This window comes from Anopheles merus, chromosome 2R (assembly GCF_017562075.2).
Source record: "Anopheles merus strain MAF chromosome 2R, AmerM5.1, whole genome shotgun sequence".
NCBI lineage: Eukaryota > Metazoa > Arthropoda > Insecta > Diptera > Culicidae > Anopheles > Anopheles merus.
This window is the reverse complement of record NC_054082.1, coordinates 31,434,215-31,450,638: the sequence shown is the minus strand read 5'-3', so window position 1 is coordinate 31,450,638 and position 16,424 is coordinate 31,434,215. Positions and strand designations below refer to the sequence as shown.

The 16,424-nt window shown below is 44.4% G+C and overlaps 1 protein-coding gene across 1 annotated transcript in view; it reads right to left on the bottom strand.

Annotated features, from left to right (window-relative positions):
* LOC121587661 (acetylcholine receptor subunit alpha-like 2) overlaps positions 1-11,305 on the bottom strand; it is a 42,273-nt gene extending 30,968 nt beyond the window's left edge. The window contains exons 1-3 of the mRNA XM_041904647.1: positions 10,065-11,305; positions 7,842-7,886; positions 6,195-6,304 (exon numbers count right to left, since the gene is read on the bottom strand). Coding sequence (XP_041760581.1) covers positions 6,195-6,304; positions 7,842-7,886; positions 10,065-10,289 — 380 coding nt within the window. The 5' untranslated portion in view covers positions 10,290-11,305. The remainder of the gene's footprint in view (positions 1-6,194; positions 6,305-7,841; positions 7,887-10,064) is intronic.
* Positions 11,306-16,424: the final 5,119 nt, after the last annotated feature.

The window sequence follows — 16,424 nt, the reverse complement described above, 5'->3', positions numbered from 1 at the left end:
TGTGTCAATGAGTTGAGTCAAAGGCTTTTCCACGATTAATGTTTTGGTGTTAATATGCATCACTACTTTGAGGCAAAGCATTGCATGCACAAAAGCTCTTCCGGGTGCTTGTCGGTAAATGAGTATGAATGGGTATGAATGCTGGAAATGGTGTTCTGTGTTGCATTGAAAAGCGAATTATATGGAAATTGCAGATGTATTGAACATAAAACATGTGCGTTTTCTGAATGAATTCAAACGTACAGCTATTCCCCGATATACATTGGAGCGTATCTGGAATATTAGCGTAAGTCGAATTTAGAGGTTTTCAGTCAAATTATAACTAATTTTCGTATAATTTTGCTTGAAATGGTAGGTTTTTGGCCACTAAATTAGTTATTAAATCTAATTTCATCTGAAAATTACAATTTTGTGCCTTTTAAAATGGTTCTGCAAAGTCGATAAATAGGAAGTTTATTTTGCATTTGACATTTGATGAGTGAAATCAGTACAATGTGCTCGAAGAACTGTTAAATTTAGAAAGTAGCGTATAGCGAAATCGCGTATATCGAGTATGGCGTATATCGGGGAATACCTCTTAAAGGTTTTTTTTTCTAAATTGATTTTAATTGCTTCAGCAAATAAGTCAAAACATATTTTTGCAACCCACCAAGCGTGAGCTAATGGAAAAAGTTTCGCAAAAAGAATCTTCAAAAAAGATATTCAGCTCTGTGCTTTGCATTGCAGTTGGAAATCCATTCAATAGAAGGCAAACCGATATAAACTTTCTTATCGGTCTGCAAAAGATTGACATAAGCAGATGGGAGAAAAAAAAAACTATTGCTCTGCCTACGGGAGCCAACTAGGCACAAGAAATGTGCAACAAACTCCTGTCGAAAGGTATTTTCTGATTGAATTACGTGGTGAAAGCTGCTGTCATTGGGTTTTGAAATTCGAATAAAACTTTTTGGTAGATTGGAGAGTGATTTTAAGTGTGGTAAAATTTGTCACGCTGAAAGATAGGAACGAGACTCGCGTATGTTTTGTGACTTTTGCGCATTTTTTATCGGTATACAACAAAGAGCAAATAACAGACTAAATGAGAAAACTCTCGCTCTTGTGAACATTATGTTTCCTAATACATCGTAAAAGCTTTCAAAGCTCTTAATTATCTGAGAGAAAAAAACGCAATGGAATTATTCAGTTAGTAAAATAAATGCAGTGTCATAATTATCGTACTATCAAATACCTTAATTAACAGTTCATGCCTTTGCCCGTGGCCTCAACCCTCTACGTACGCTCGTTCGGGTCTGATATGGGTCAAATGAAATGCAAAACAAAACAACACCACCATTCAGCGCTGGCCGACCGAAAACAACAACGTCGTCGTTCCGCGTAACTCTGTTTCGACAGCATTAATACACCCATTAGCATACATTAGCAAATAAATTAAATTTTCTTTCGCACCAAAGCACTGCCCAGAAGCAACATATTGGTGCCGGAGTGGACGGGGTAGGTGGATGAAAAGGGGAGCCAAAAGTTCGTCAAATGAATGACATCCCCTCCTTCGCTCGATTTAAATGAGCAAATGTAACGGCCACGTTAGGTGGTGCCTGACATAATGTTTCTGACAGGCCGTCGTTGTGGTTTGGTCCTGTTTTTTTTTTTTTTTGTTAGGCATAACTTTTCCGGTCTGCCCTTTGAATCTACCCTGGGCCTGCCCAGAAATCTTGATTCCGATTTGTTTGAACCTTCCGTTTTCGAACCCTATAAAATTACCGGGGAACCCGTTTGAAGTGAATTAAGTTACTATCGTTTAATTGACACTTTTCGTCTCCCGGCACTAGTTTGTAACAGACACACGCACACTTACAAACATACACTTAGCAAGATTGGTAATGATGGCGCTCGGTTTACGGGCGGCACACACGAAAACTAATGCTCGCCTACGACCGGGAGTGTAGTGCCGAAAAATATCCAAAAACCGTATGCGGTGCGCCAGTCGATGTTGTGAAGCGGCTGCCGGCGGTACGGCAACCATGGCTCGCAAGAAAACGGCTGTGCGCCTTGAGCGAAGGCACCGATGCGCACGAAGCTGGATGAACAGTTTTCGAAACTAATTTAAACTTTTTCCCGCAATTAACTTAATGCTAGCCGAACGATTCACCGGAACCGAAGCATATACGGGAAGATGTTGCCATGTGTGTGTGTGTATGGCGTACGAGATTTATAAGGCTGGAGGAGGGAGGTCCCGTTGACCTGACCACATGCTCCACACGGTTCGATGATCGGCAAAGGGACACAACGGAGGTCACAACGGGGAAGACTGAAAAGCCCGATTGGAGGCAGCAACGGTTGCATGGCACAGCAACAGAATCTGCTCGTCCGATATGCAATCTAACAAGCCAACGACAAACCATCCAACCGGGGACGCCAGGCTCCACCTTCCCTTTTCATTCGTCGTTCGTCTCGGTTAGTTAAACTTGTTAAAGTTGTCGTGCTTCGCAACACACTTGCCGGTAGTTGGGTGATAGATTCCGACGGCTATAAGGACTTGTTGGCGCTAATCAGTTGCGAACTTTTGAACCGTGCATGTTGTGCTTGCTTTTAGTGGAATTTATTATTGGAAAATTATATGTTTCTACATGTATACGGCTCAAATGGCGGCATTTACAACTGATAAAAAATATAATCAATAAATGTGTTGAACGATGATAGAAATGATCTCACTTTCACCCCTACAGAGGATCGAGAAGGACGAATACTATCTTTAAGTTATTTAATTTGTTTGAATACAAATATTGAATGATGCTCAAACAAACAAAATGACTTAAAAGATAACATTTAATATGTAATGTTTCAACTGTTAAGCTTTGCTGCTGGTCCATTGTGCATGCTCTACCACATATAATACTACAAGCCCAATGCTGGTTTGCTGGTATGCGAAACGAATTGTTACAGAAGACACACTGGCGACCAAAACTTCTCTTGATTTCTGCGACACAGGTCAAACGTGAAAGTGTTAATTATAATTTACCGAGGGTAAAGGTATGATCTAGATAAGGCAGACGCCGCTCGCCGGGCCGGGAAGCGAAAATAAATAAAACCGGCCCAAACCGAAAAGGACCCACGCAGACCCGCTGTCGCTTGCGACGAAGTTGTGTATTTTAATTAACCTTTCTCCCGCCTTCCGTACGTTTGCTCCCTCGGTGTGGCGTCATATTAGCACATCATAAACTTTCGGTATGAAGACTGTAGCATTAGAATATTTTACGATTCTGTCGTTTTCCCTGTGACACAAAGCGGAAATATTATTCGTGGCTTATCATAACTGGGGTAAGGATAATAAGAATAATGTGTAATGGTGGGGCTCACGAAAAAGCTTTCGCTGTGTTTTATTATGATTTCATTTGAAAGTAAAGTAAACGCACTCTAAATTTGTACAAGGTAACGGTTTTTTTTAAATATATATTTCTGAAATATGGTTTAGTACGCACATGTATGCAAATTTAGGCCGGATGATGTCGAGCAGTAAATGATATAATGTGGAACACTAAATGATACAGCGTGGATGACGCAGGCCTTCGGAATCATTCATTATCAAGCATCCTATTTGAATAACAAAAACTCATGCCAAATTGTGAGTAATGTTTCATGAAAAAAAAAATTGAAAAGGCTAATTTTTTGCTGTAAAAAAGAACTGAACCAGTATTTTCGTTAGGGAAAGGCGAGTTTTAATTCAATTTCAGTCTACCATACGTTAACGAGGAACAAACTCCAGATGAGCAGAGCTGAAAATACAAAATGCAAACTACAAAAAGTTCTTTGCACTCGCATAAAGCTCTGCTGGGGGTGGTGAAAAGGAAAAGAACGCGAACAAACACACATACGCACATAAATATCAATCCAACAAGTTCATCTGCCAGCAGCACAGCGGGGATGGAGGGATGTGCTTTGTTGACTTTGTTGCGCACAGTTGATTTATTACGCAAAAAGTTGACTGTTTTATTTAGTTTTGACTTTGACTGTCAAATTTACTTCACTACGTGTTTCGCTGGTGCAAGCTGCCATGCTGTGGATTGTGTCTGTGGGAACAGTTTTCTGTGTGTATGCGTGCGTGTGTGTGTGTATGAGTCTGTTCCGGTGTGTTTGAGTGTGTACGCTTTCCATCGAGCAAACGAAGGGACAACGTTTGCAGTAAACATTTTCTCCACATTAAACACTTTGCCCTTGTTTCGATGCTGTGTGCGAGCGTTTATAATTGAATTTAGGACCGCTCATTTGCATAAGGTCCCACCCGTTTTGGGGTAGCCAGCAGCCGCTCAATCAGGATTAACGAAAACAATAACAATAACAGGAAACACCGTAATCTTCATAAGTCAAGCAATCGTTTAAATGAAGCAAACCCACCGAACAGAACACAGATACGCACCGAACAGAACAGAAGATACAGAACAAATAACAGTAAATTGATTAGTCACAACCATTTTCAATCGGAATAATAAAATTCTGATGAATTGAGATTGAAAATTGATAATATATTTTGTTGCAGCATTCAATAAAGTGTGCATTGACCAGTTTGAATGACATAAAATTCGACAAAATCTAGCCACTAAGTAAAGGTAAGAAACATTTGTCATCAACCATACAAATTAACCAATCAGTCCATGTCTGCAAAGTCCAGCAAAAAGTCCATATCCCTTAATCCTAATTAAACAATCCATCACGTCGTACGGGGTATGGGAAAGATACCCGGGGTACAAAGCAGCCTAACAGGCTCATTAAGTAACACGTTGGCAGATGGCTTCCGTTCAGTCTGTTCCATTTCATGAACTCGTAGCGACTTTGTCATGATTTCAACAAAATAATGCAAAGCCATTTGGGCAAACTGCTTCGATAGATGAGCATCATTAACGTTAGGACTACATGGGCGATTTAGGTGTACCGGTTCGCCTCCACACTCAGGATGGATGTGGAGGCTGGCTACCATCCCGCTGGTTTGATGAACGTTTGCTACAGATGATACTTATGCGTCATGGTAGTACGCGGCCAGGGAAGTTCCACGAGCAACCGCTACTACAATGTTGGGGCGCAACATGTTGAGTTCAGCATGACAATGCGTTATTAGCATACGCCCACGTCATTTTGTTCATTCAAACCACACAATGGGAGCCATTGGTGAGGAAGAACAGGGAGAAAAAAATTGTCAGTGCACAAATCAAGCACACGCACTGGGGATGTTGAAATATACACCGTAAAATCTTTACATTTTATTGCACAAAAAATCAAAGAGCTTAAATTTGGCCTTTGAAACAAGTGAATGTATTAATTTTTATTTTATGAAATGCAATAATCACAACTGTAAAACAAATGTGCGAAGTAAAATGTGAATTAAATTGCTTTGCCGTCAAGTACTAGGCGCCTCCATTTCTATGTTACCGGAATATTAACACGTTATCATATATCGTATTTTAGCGTGTATAACGACCCCAGTTTAGGTAAAAAATGACCAAATTTAGATGAAGGGGATCTTTATCTCCTTAATCTAAATTTGGTCATTGTTGGCCTGAGCTGGTGTACACTAAGAGTAGCATCATTTCGATTACCCCTGAGACATTGGTGATGCCCTGGTGCACGGGTATCCTAAAAGCAAAGAGTGTGACCAAGGAAATGCATAAGAAAATGCAGATGCAGATAAAAGAATAAGGTTTGGAAACTGAGGAACAAGCAATTAATCTCAATGGTTCTTTAAATTTATGTTTCAAATAAATAAGAAGGAACCATTTGGAGCCAGGAGGTTAAACACTAAAGCTCAAAATTACCAAAAGAATACGAAGGTAAACTAATGGCCTTCTATTCGCTACCATTTCAGAATGAAAACGAAACAAAACAATTGTTTGAATTTTATAAAACTAAACGTAAAAATCCCTCGAAACCCTTTCGATTTTTTAGAATGGTTAATCAGGGTTGTTGTTATACACGGTGAAATGCGGCACTTATGACACTTTTGCAAATATATTTTTTTTATTTGTTAAACAATAGTCAAAAAAGCATAGGACACCTTTAAAACCATTAAACATTCCAAGCATTAAACGAAAGTCTACAAAAACAATCAATCAGAAAATATTTTTTTTGGTGGAATTTTTTAATGTCTTGTCTATATATTATCCTACTATTATTATTAACCCTTAGTTGTGGACGTTTCCGTTACTTACTTGTTGTAAAGTACAATGTCCGGCAGCCAAATGTGTTCGGAAGGCACGTACAGCTCGGTGACACCACCGTACTCAGCGGGATCCCATTTGAATTTATGATCTTGCCATTCCTAATGATAATGGAAGAGAAAGCGAAATGAGGTGTCAAAAATCGTAAACAAATGATAATATGGGTAGTTTATCAATGAATGAATAAAAAGTCAAACAACAATGCATACATGTTCAACGTAAATACAAAAAAAAACTAACGCATCTTTCAGTCGCAATGTTAATTCACTTCACTGTCACGCTGTGTTGTCGTAGTTGTTCTTCTTTTCCACACGGGAACTGAAACAAGTCGGAAGGTGTTACAAATGAATACTGTACGGACATGACGTTCGCTGGATGTGCTTTTGAGCGAGTGGTTGGCCAGCAGCTTCACACTGTTTGTAACACACCTGCACTAGATGAACCATTAGCGTCAGGCGCCGATGGAAACGGCCCTCGAAACCGAAATCACAACCGGTAGGAGATCTGGCCTGCTTGTCAAGTGCATATCAGGAAGATTTGTAGTATCCCTTGTTGTTTTTTTCATTCTTGCTGTTTCTATCGTGTGCGTATGCAAGCTACAGATCAACTTGAAGTGGTGCGAACATTTTGACCAAATGTAGGATTCGTTTTAAGTTTTGGGCTGTGGCCGTGTTTTTTGTTTGCTCTCCACAGCACTTCCACCCGCTGTTAATGGTTCTCGGCATGTTTCTGACACCCGGAAAGGATGCTGGACGAAGGATTGAATGAGTACAAAACAAAAAAAAACCCACTACTCTCTATGGTAGGGAATTACGTGTCTATGTCGTTTCTGTCACCGTACCGAGTGTTACAGAAATGTATGTTCCATGCGTACCGAGGCGCTTGTTTGCAAGCGCTTTATGCGTTGCCGCTACAACGGCTTTCGGACGTAATCTGCGAGCAATGTTTCTGACCCACCGGACCACCGGTGCTTGGGTCTGAGGCTATTTTTAACGGTTCTTGTCGTTTTGCTTGCAACCAGCCGTACTTTTACTTGGTCACCGTGCGGTGCTGGCAGCTTCGCACAAATCGTGTAGAACGCAACGATAACGTGGGTACGGCAATGGCTGTGAAGGAGCAAAAAGGCTTTCCCGAGTGCCTGTGAGTGTGATGATATCAGCAAAAGAAACACTTCGTTCATTTTACCTTCGAAAATGTACGGAAAGTGGATAGATCCGAGCGTTTGTTTGGACAGGCCTTTTTAATTTGTATAATGAACGTGATTACGAACCCAAAATCCGGCCGGAGCGCACCGAACTAGTGAGGGCAACCCATCAGTCGGTTACGACTGTTCCGGATGAACCGTTGGAGCTTGTTTCAGAAAGCAAAAGGTGACAGACGGGTGGACGGTTGCACCCAAGCTAATGTAGCTAAAGTGGATTTAGCGGTAAACCACTGTATGATACTTGTTCTTCAGCTATGCTCGCTTACTCATATGCCTTTACGGTGGATTAAAAATTAAAAAAATTGTTATAAACTTTAAACTTTAAATAAAAAAATACTGTCTTTAAAAGGAATTTGACTAAAAATAAGGAAAAGCTGGTGAATTAGCATGGTGTGAGAAGAAAGATAAACGAAACAACACTGCTTGCTACTTACATGTTCCAGCCAAATGTTCGTCGTCAAGATTTGATCTTTCAAATTCTGCAAAGAAAGAACAGGAATGAGAAACTCGTTAAAGAAATGCCAGCGTAGCTGTCAAGATTGTACCGCAAAAGAATAGCACCAAATGTCGTTTGATGTACCATGCACGGCAGATCAAGCGCTAAAGATAAAGCCCGTAATCGAGCCTCACAGTGCACGCGGTGTAGATCGGTTATGCTTCCCGGGAGCAATGAAATAAACGTCAACGCTGCTACTTGAATTGATCCATTTTGTGCCGGGCTGCAGCACCCACAACCATTGTCTGTGGTTTTATCTCGCAGCATTGCTCAAAAATGCAGTAAATTTGATCCGAACTCGCTGCCGAGGAGGGAGGTAAAAGAAACTGCAACTGTGCCGTGGCCACCGTGGTACCGTACGCTTGCCGAGCACGATGGCCATCTAGCGAACCCGGTGACGGTTTGAAATTATATTTCCTCAATTTGATTGTAAAAGATAGCGGCCAGCCCGAACCGACACCGGTGCACAGTGACGTGATGCACCTCTTGGATTACAAGATCCATCAAAACGGTGGGGTTTGCCTTTGCTCTCTCACACTCTGTCTCTTACTCTATCGCTTCGTAGCTACGATAGAATTTCATTTCCCGTTGCCTCTACGGTACAGTGGCAGGCAGTGTACAAGTGGAGTGGAACAACCCCGGAGCCCATATCTGTTTATCCCATCATGGTTTGCCCGATCGAAAGCACTCGGGCATTAGAAAAGTCTTCGGCTGCATGGATGCAGTTATTTTCACTGCTCGTTATTTCAAACCCCGTGCGGTGATCCGTGTCCCGCGCACCCACCCCGTGTTGTTCGTGTGCATGCTTCGAGTGTGCATGCATGCATAATGGCGGTGGCGGTGATTTCCCGTCGTTGACGTGTAGCGTACACGGGGCGGGACGCGGTGTGGTAATCGGGCAACAAGAATTTACTTATGCATCAGCGGTTCTGGAGCAATTTCCCTCTCGTCTAACCGCCCGACCCTCGCTATCCTCCAAACGCATGAAAGAGTTTGATGCGGTGGAAGGATAGCGTACCCGAGCTTGGCTACTATACGTGTTTGTGTGTGTGTGGGGAAGTGTATGGATGCTGGTAGGTTCTGTACAGCCACAGAGATCGTTCCCATCAGGCTGGAGCCAGGGAGTGGAGAGTTCTCGATGCCGTGTGCTTGTGAAAGCAACCGGTAGGTACGGTCGGGATCAGAACGAGGGAACGCAGACGCAGCGGGGACGATATTATCTTTAGTTAAAAACCGTGCTCGAGACACTCGTCGCAGGGATAAGCGATGCCGGAGGATGGTTGATTTAAATTAAATTTGAGATTTTCTCCCTCAATGGAGATTCAGGGATGCAAGCGAGGCTCTCGCCGGTCTTGTACGTATAAGTGTGAGTGTTTGAACGATGCACATGGAAGGAAGAGTACAGGAAAAGTGTCAGAAAAAAAAGGCGAAAGAAAACATTCCCGCGTTTGCAAACACCGCCCGGATGATGCAAATCAGGGAATCTGTTTCATTTCCGAATGGCGTTGGTGGCGCATAATGCATGGAACCGCAGCGGATGATGAATGTCTTTATCCTTGCTTAACCAGCGCCACATGCACATACCTTCGCTTGCCCGGCTTAGCATGCATGATGTGTGCTTGCAATAAGCGCAAACAATCAAGTAGAGTGTGAGTTGGAAATGTGGCTCCGAGGTTCATTTGAAATTTGCAACAGCTAGCAAACTATTTGCGAAAACAAATAACAATCTGCTATAGTGTACGAGGGGTTATTTGGACGATCGTCTGAATAAGCTAACATCAACGATTCTTGCAATGTTTAGCGCATGCGCATCAAGTAAATGTGCAAAAAGATCAACGGTCAGGATCTATGATTATTAAATTAGATCAAGGTTTTTTTAGTTTGAAAAGAGATTGAAAGTTCAAAAATTTATTGGAATAGTTTTACATTATCAATTTTAAAAGGTAAATTGAATCGATGGCAATTGATACTTGATTTGCAGTGAAATGTGTTGGTTTAAATATACTGAAAGGATTAGCTTATTAAGTTGCTATCTCACTAATACACAACTGTTGTGAGATGCGAACAAATAACAGTTTCCCCGCGTTAACGACACCGACTACGCCCAGACACCACCGACGGTTGTGTTAATGCACCCGTGCCCCTGCCGAAAGCTACTTACCAGATCGATCAGCTGTGACAGCCGTAAGCCTAGCTTTACCAGCACCGTATCGGTGTTGTTGCTGACGGGCCGTATCAGTCGATTGTAATTACTCAGCAGATCGTCGTACAGCCGTTTGGCGTCCGGGTTGGCCCACACACTGCCGATCACCATGCACAGCAGCACGATGCCGAGCGTCATCCACCGGTCGGCGAAGGGGCGCCGGAAGCTGGGCAATCGTCCCATCGTTCCTTTGTTGTGTTTTTCTTTTCTCTCTAGCGCGCACACACACACACACACACCACTCACACACGTTCCTACTGCAAACGTTACTTTTTACGAGCGTGGAAAACACTGATTGTAAGCACTCACGTGTCCCTCAGTGCTTGTGGATTAGTGATGCCCCCTCCTTCTACCAGGGTATCGGCGGGACAGCAAACGGTCGGTACCCGGCAATACAGTGGCACTGGTCGGCACTAGACACAACGTACCGTGTTACGCACCCGCTGCTCGCGAGCACCGATGAACAACCGGCTGGGCAGTACTGGTAGCATGGCTTTACGGAGGAATCACTTGCTGCCTGTCGGAACGTCCTTGCCGTCGGTTCATCTGTCAGACTGGTTAAAAAGCGTGCACACACTCACTCACACACACACACACACACGATGCGACCGTTTGACAGCTCGTGGCAGCGAAGAAACAAACACAGTATGGCCAGCTACGATTGCTGGATGCTGTGCGATAACCACACAACACACACACAGAGTCGCACGCACAGTTGCAAATCAGCTGAATGTTTCGAATAGTGCGTGCCAGGACACACGCTCGGCCAGCTCGATTGGCCCCGTCAAGCACCAGATATGGCCAGTTCGGTGGTAAAATAGGGCCCCCGAAAAATTCGGACCGCACGGCCACGTCCGCAGACGTTTTCTTCGTTCGGCAATTGACGTTTTGCTCTCCGAGTCGCCCGCTAGAGGCGCACCAGTCGGCCCGTCGTTTGCGCGTCGTTGTGGCTTCGGTGTTGTGTGAGCGCAAAAACAGCCACCATGCCGTGGAAAATGCTGCTCCCACCGCCCTTTGCGAAAACGCACACACACATACATACGTTGGGGTTTGCGCGCGCTCTCACCATTTTCTCGCCTCTTTCAGCGCGGTACGGCTGGCTGTTGCTGCTACTCGCTGCTGCTGCCTAGGGATGCTGTGCTCAGTGTACGAAGCAAGAGAGAAAGAGTGAAAGCGAGAGAGAGAGAGTGAGAGAGGAAATTTGTGTTTTGTTTTCCATCCCTGAGGAGTGACTCTCTCCCTCTCTCTCTCTGCTCGTCTACGGGAGTGCGCATGAGCTAATCGAGCTTTTCCAACGAAGCATCACCGAAACACGTTTGACAGGAACGAAGGCGACAGTGACTTTTCTCACACTCACGCCAAGCACATTGGGGCTGTGGCTGCGAGTGGAGATTTTCCCACCCGGTGAGTTTTTTCCCTGCTCACTGCAGCTTCATCTTTTCTCACCGTTCACGTACGTCGTCGTTGTTTTTTCTTTCTTTCTCTTCGTTGCAAAAACAAAATAGCGGTCCTTTGGCCTGGTGTGTGTAATCGTTACTGGCGGTACTGGGACGGGATATGGCTGGATTAGCCTACGGGGACCGAAACGGTTTGCTGCGATGACGTTGGTATGTGCGAGCGATTCTTGGAAGGGAGCTTTTTTTTTTGTTGACTCCCTTCTTCAGCATCCTGTCCCCGTTCTTTCTGCGTCAAATATGCCACAGCAGCACGGGCAAACTGGTGGTAAACCACCCATCCCATCCCATGTCGTTCCCCTGCAGCATTGCTTTCCACCCACGGGCGGACTATTTCGAGCTGCTGCTTTGCCACGTGTTTCGTGCCCTTTTCGGCCAGCTACGCTCGGGCGTTGTACGGGCGTATTCTGTAATTCGAGTGCGAGGCAGATCGCTGCAGAAAGAGCGAAGAAGAGCAGCTCGACGAGCCCCGCTCGGGCATGAGTTTTGCCTTTTTCATATCGAGCTTCGAGCGCGCGCGTCACCGTCAGTTAATTTATTGTCGGTGGAATAGAAATGCTAGAAAATGTCGCACAGTAGAAACACACCAACAAAAAAAAAGCCACACATACAAACCCGGGGACGGTTTTGCTCAATCCGATTCGGCTGGAAGGGAGCGCCGAGCCGTGGAAACGAATGGCAATGGAAGCAGGGTTCTTTGGTCAAGCTTGCCGGCGTCGAAATGAAGTCAGTGAACGGCAAGCCCCACACACTGTGCATAGTATGGGACTGCTCGGTACCGGTGGCCGGTCGGAAATGAGTGCAGCCACCATGCGAGTGTTACATAATACTGGCAAAATGACTTCCGGCAGGTGACGTGTTTACCGATACGGAAGAACGGGGAACGGGGTGTGTGTGTGTGTGTGTGGGAAGGTTGAAGAAACAGCACAACCCGGAAACGGTTCGGTTTTGGCTGTTTTTCTCAACGGTGACGGTTGCTGGTCTTCTTTTGCCCAAGCACAATCAAATGCACAATTACCTTCGCATGTCGGGCTGCAGTGATGCTTGACTTATAAATTGCGACCCGGATGTTACACTTGCCTTACTGCTAGCCGGGACGGTTTCCGGTGGGGCGGTGGCGATTTCGGTGTATACTTTCTTACGGGATTGTGATTCCGCCTTCCCAATAATGTGTCCCACAAACAGGGTACGCTTTTAAGCGGAGGGACTAAGCGAGAATGTGGCGTTGTGTTAAAAATCACTCACACTTCCTTCACCATTTTTCCGTGGTGGCCAGCGTGCCCTCGCACAAGGCAAGGCGAACGGTTTCACGAGCAGATTAAAATGTGACAAACAGCTGACGCCCAACGGGGGCACACCGGTGGCTGTACCGCTGTGTGCCGGATGACGGATGAAAGTGTGAACTGTGTGTTCGGGCGGGGGCAGTTCAGCCCGGAAGGAAACGGTGGTACGGCGCTGAAGAAACTTTTGTAAATAAAGTGTAGCGAAAATTAATGGCTTGCATCTGGCCCGCGTGTAATGAGTATTTAATTGAGTCAGCCAATGGGGAGGGACGGTTTAGCGGTGGGGAAGGAGAAATGGTAGGCAAGTGTGTGTGAGTGTTTTTTTTTCAGTCTACTTCCACCCAAATGCTCCTAGAAGCAGCCAATGCAACCGATTAGTGAAGGATCTTGTGACTATGAGGAGGAGACTGGGCAAGCAGCATTTTTTGCCTGGATGCTAGCGAAAATTATCAATTTTTTTCATTGTTTTATTTGAATATCGCTATTATTTTGTCAAAATTTTGCTAAAATTTGCTCATAATGCGTACCCGATCATTATGAGTATTATGAGATTGCGGATATCGTTCCTAGAATCGAACTCAAACCAGAAGTTGATTTCAAACCTATCCCAGAACTACATCTGGTTCCTTTCCAGCGTATGCAACTGTTACAAAACGAAATGGAAAACAACCAACAAATAAATCTTGCACACAGTGTTATCCAAATAATAAAGTGAGGAATCTGAGTAAAATATTTGAAATACTCACTGCACTTGTTGTTGGATGTTGAAATACTCAATGCACTAAAACACAAAGTAACAAAATTTATTACACTTTAATGTTATTTAGTATTTACGCACATTTACAGTTCACCAAATCGGGTGCTGTGGTACATAAAAGAGGTTTTATCTTTAAGCTGTCGTTAAACAGTGTGTTAAATGACAAAACTGGAATGTATCGGGAAATCATATTTCAGTGCTAATGATGTATTTTACGCTCAAATACAATCATAGCGCACCACACACACACACATTCTACGCGAATTGGATTTGGAGTCGCTACTAATTGAGGTTTCGCTTAATATTCGGTCACGGGAACGTGGAGAACGTCGAACGTTTTGCATTGCTGGAAATATACGTGTAATGTGATCCTTACCATATCATATTCAAACGCCCCCCCCCTCCCCTCGAAATGACCGGCCGCAATCAAATTGCAAGCTAGGGACGCTGGGTGGATACCACGTCGCATAATAAAATCACTTGTAAATCCCGCCCATAAACAGCATATTAGGTTGCATCATTACAAATCTGTGACCGCGGCCGGTTATCGTGGCGATTGGGAATCAAATTATGGAGTTCGTGTGAGGAAGAGCTAAAAAAAATAATACCAACCACACACATACACACGCAAACACATACACCGAGTGTGTAACAATCAAACCGCACGTCAACGCTGCGAGAGCTTAAAATTGTAACGCCCATTTTGATTGGGCTCGTTATACGATCGGTAAACTTTATACCCGGCTCGGGCGACACTAAACGTGCAGTAGAGCGACTTGTCTGACTGCGGGGAGGAGGTATGAATGTGTGTATTGGGATGAAGGTAAGTATAATAATTCCCCCTACCCCCCTCCGGCCGCTTCACTCATCCGCTCCGCTGATAAATGAAAATTGATTTTGCCCCGTAAACTTAAACATTTGCATAGCATTTCGCTTGCTAGCGGCGCAGAGGCAGGCAAAACAAAAACCAGCACCGGATGTAGCATCATTGGATATTCAGTCACGCTCTACAAATATTGGCAGCCGGAGCTGTACAATAATAAAAAGAGTGTGTAATCAGGCGAATGATACGCGTCACTACTCCACGATCGGGCAGAACCGCAGGCGGGAGCACGCAGAAAGATGGTGTTTTGGCGAATATTGATTCGAGGTTTGAGCGTTCTTTGCACTTTGCCTGTCTAGTGTAATAGTGTGCTGGCTGCTGCTGCTGCCGCGGTTGATGGATCGATTGTGATTGGTAATTGCTGTGGCTTTTCCTTTTGTTACAACAGCCCATATCAATCCCATCGAAGACAAACACGGGAAATGAAACACCATTGACTGAGTGCTGATGCTAAATGAATTAATTTTTGATGTTGGTTTCCGAGTGAAAAATATGTACGGAGTTGTGTTGATGCATCAAAAAATCATTTTTGATTCGCATCAATCCGCATGCTTTCTTGCGCATGATCGACTCGACTTTGCTAATGCAAATGCACGGTAACACCGGATGGAGATGTAGAGAAGGGAGGAGGCGCGTGGCCAGGGCGCATTCCTTGTGCAGCGCAATGAATCGCGAATGGCCGTGGGCCGAGTGAGGAGGGCGTGGATTTAATTAAAAATAATTTCCTCCACCCCAATCGGAATGAACGTCTTCTTCACTTGTGCACCGCGTCGAAGGATGTGAAGTGAGCTTTCTTTCTTGTTTTCTTTTTGTCTATTTCACGGTGCGAGGAAATGGTTTTTTTTTCTTTGTTGGTGGTCGTGTGCGTGTTTTTGACAGGATAAGGAACATAAGGAACCGGAAGTGGGCATACGCTATCAATTATAATCTGGCCTGTGTTAGTATTTCCGTTCGTGCGTTTCATCTAATTTCGTCCGAGAAGGTATGAAGCTATTGGAAGCTAAACCAGCGGGGCAACAAATTACGAAATATTAAATTTAGTTATTAATGGAATTATTCGCAAACGTAGTGAATTAAATGCGTATTTATCGTGCTCTAATTACCACGCTCACACATGCCACGCTGTACACGAAAGCAGACCGATTGGGCAGTTACAATGGGCTGTTAAGTGTTTAATGAAATTGTTGCGAAAAGGTACTCAAAGAAAATTAAGTAGATATTTCTAACGGCGAAAAATCACAAAATTAGTTTATTCTCCGAGTAACTGGCGCGAAAAGAGGCCGGGAGTCCGTCCTCCGGCCCTTTTATCCTCTCACCCTCCCGCCATCGCGATTCAATCGCGATGGAGTTTTCTCCTGTCGAGCAGTGGAACTCTACAACAGTTTCCTCTCTACATTTGTGGTGTTCCCCAAAACCATAACAAACGCTGTTGTCACAACATTCTCCCCATCAGTTTAGCGCCCCTGGGTGCTACACTCCTATGACGTTTGTTTCTGCTCGCTCTGTTCTCCACTGCTGTCATTAATCCCATGCGGTCTCCCTTGTTGTTCTTTGCTAGCCTCATCACTTGACTTAACCTTTTCGCCTACATCTAGAACCGCAATTTTGGTCGCCGGACGCTCTAAAATCCCGTTTACCGTCTGCACTGTCGCTCTTCTTACTTGCCCATCCCTTGCACAAATTACGCTTAAAACTCTCCCCATCGGCCAACTGTTCCTCGGCAAATTTCCGTCCACGATCACTACAACATCGTCTACCTTGATGCGCGGTGCCGGATGAAACCATTTCGATCTGCGGGTAAGTGTAGGAAGATAATCCGCGATCCACCTCTTCCAGAACAAGTCCGCATTCCCTTGTGTGGCGCTCCAAGACGATTTAATCGATGCCGGGGAGTCATCGAAGAACGCCGTAGTTTTTCTTCCGTCTGAGCTGCCTAGCTGT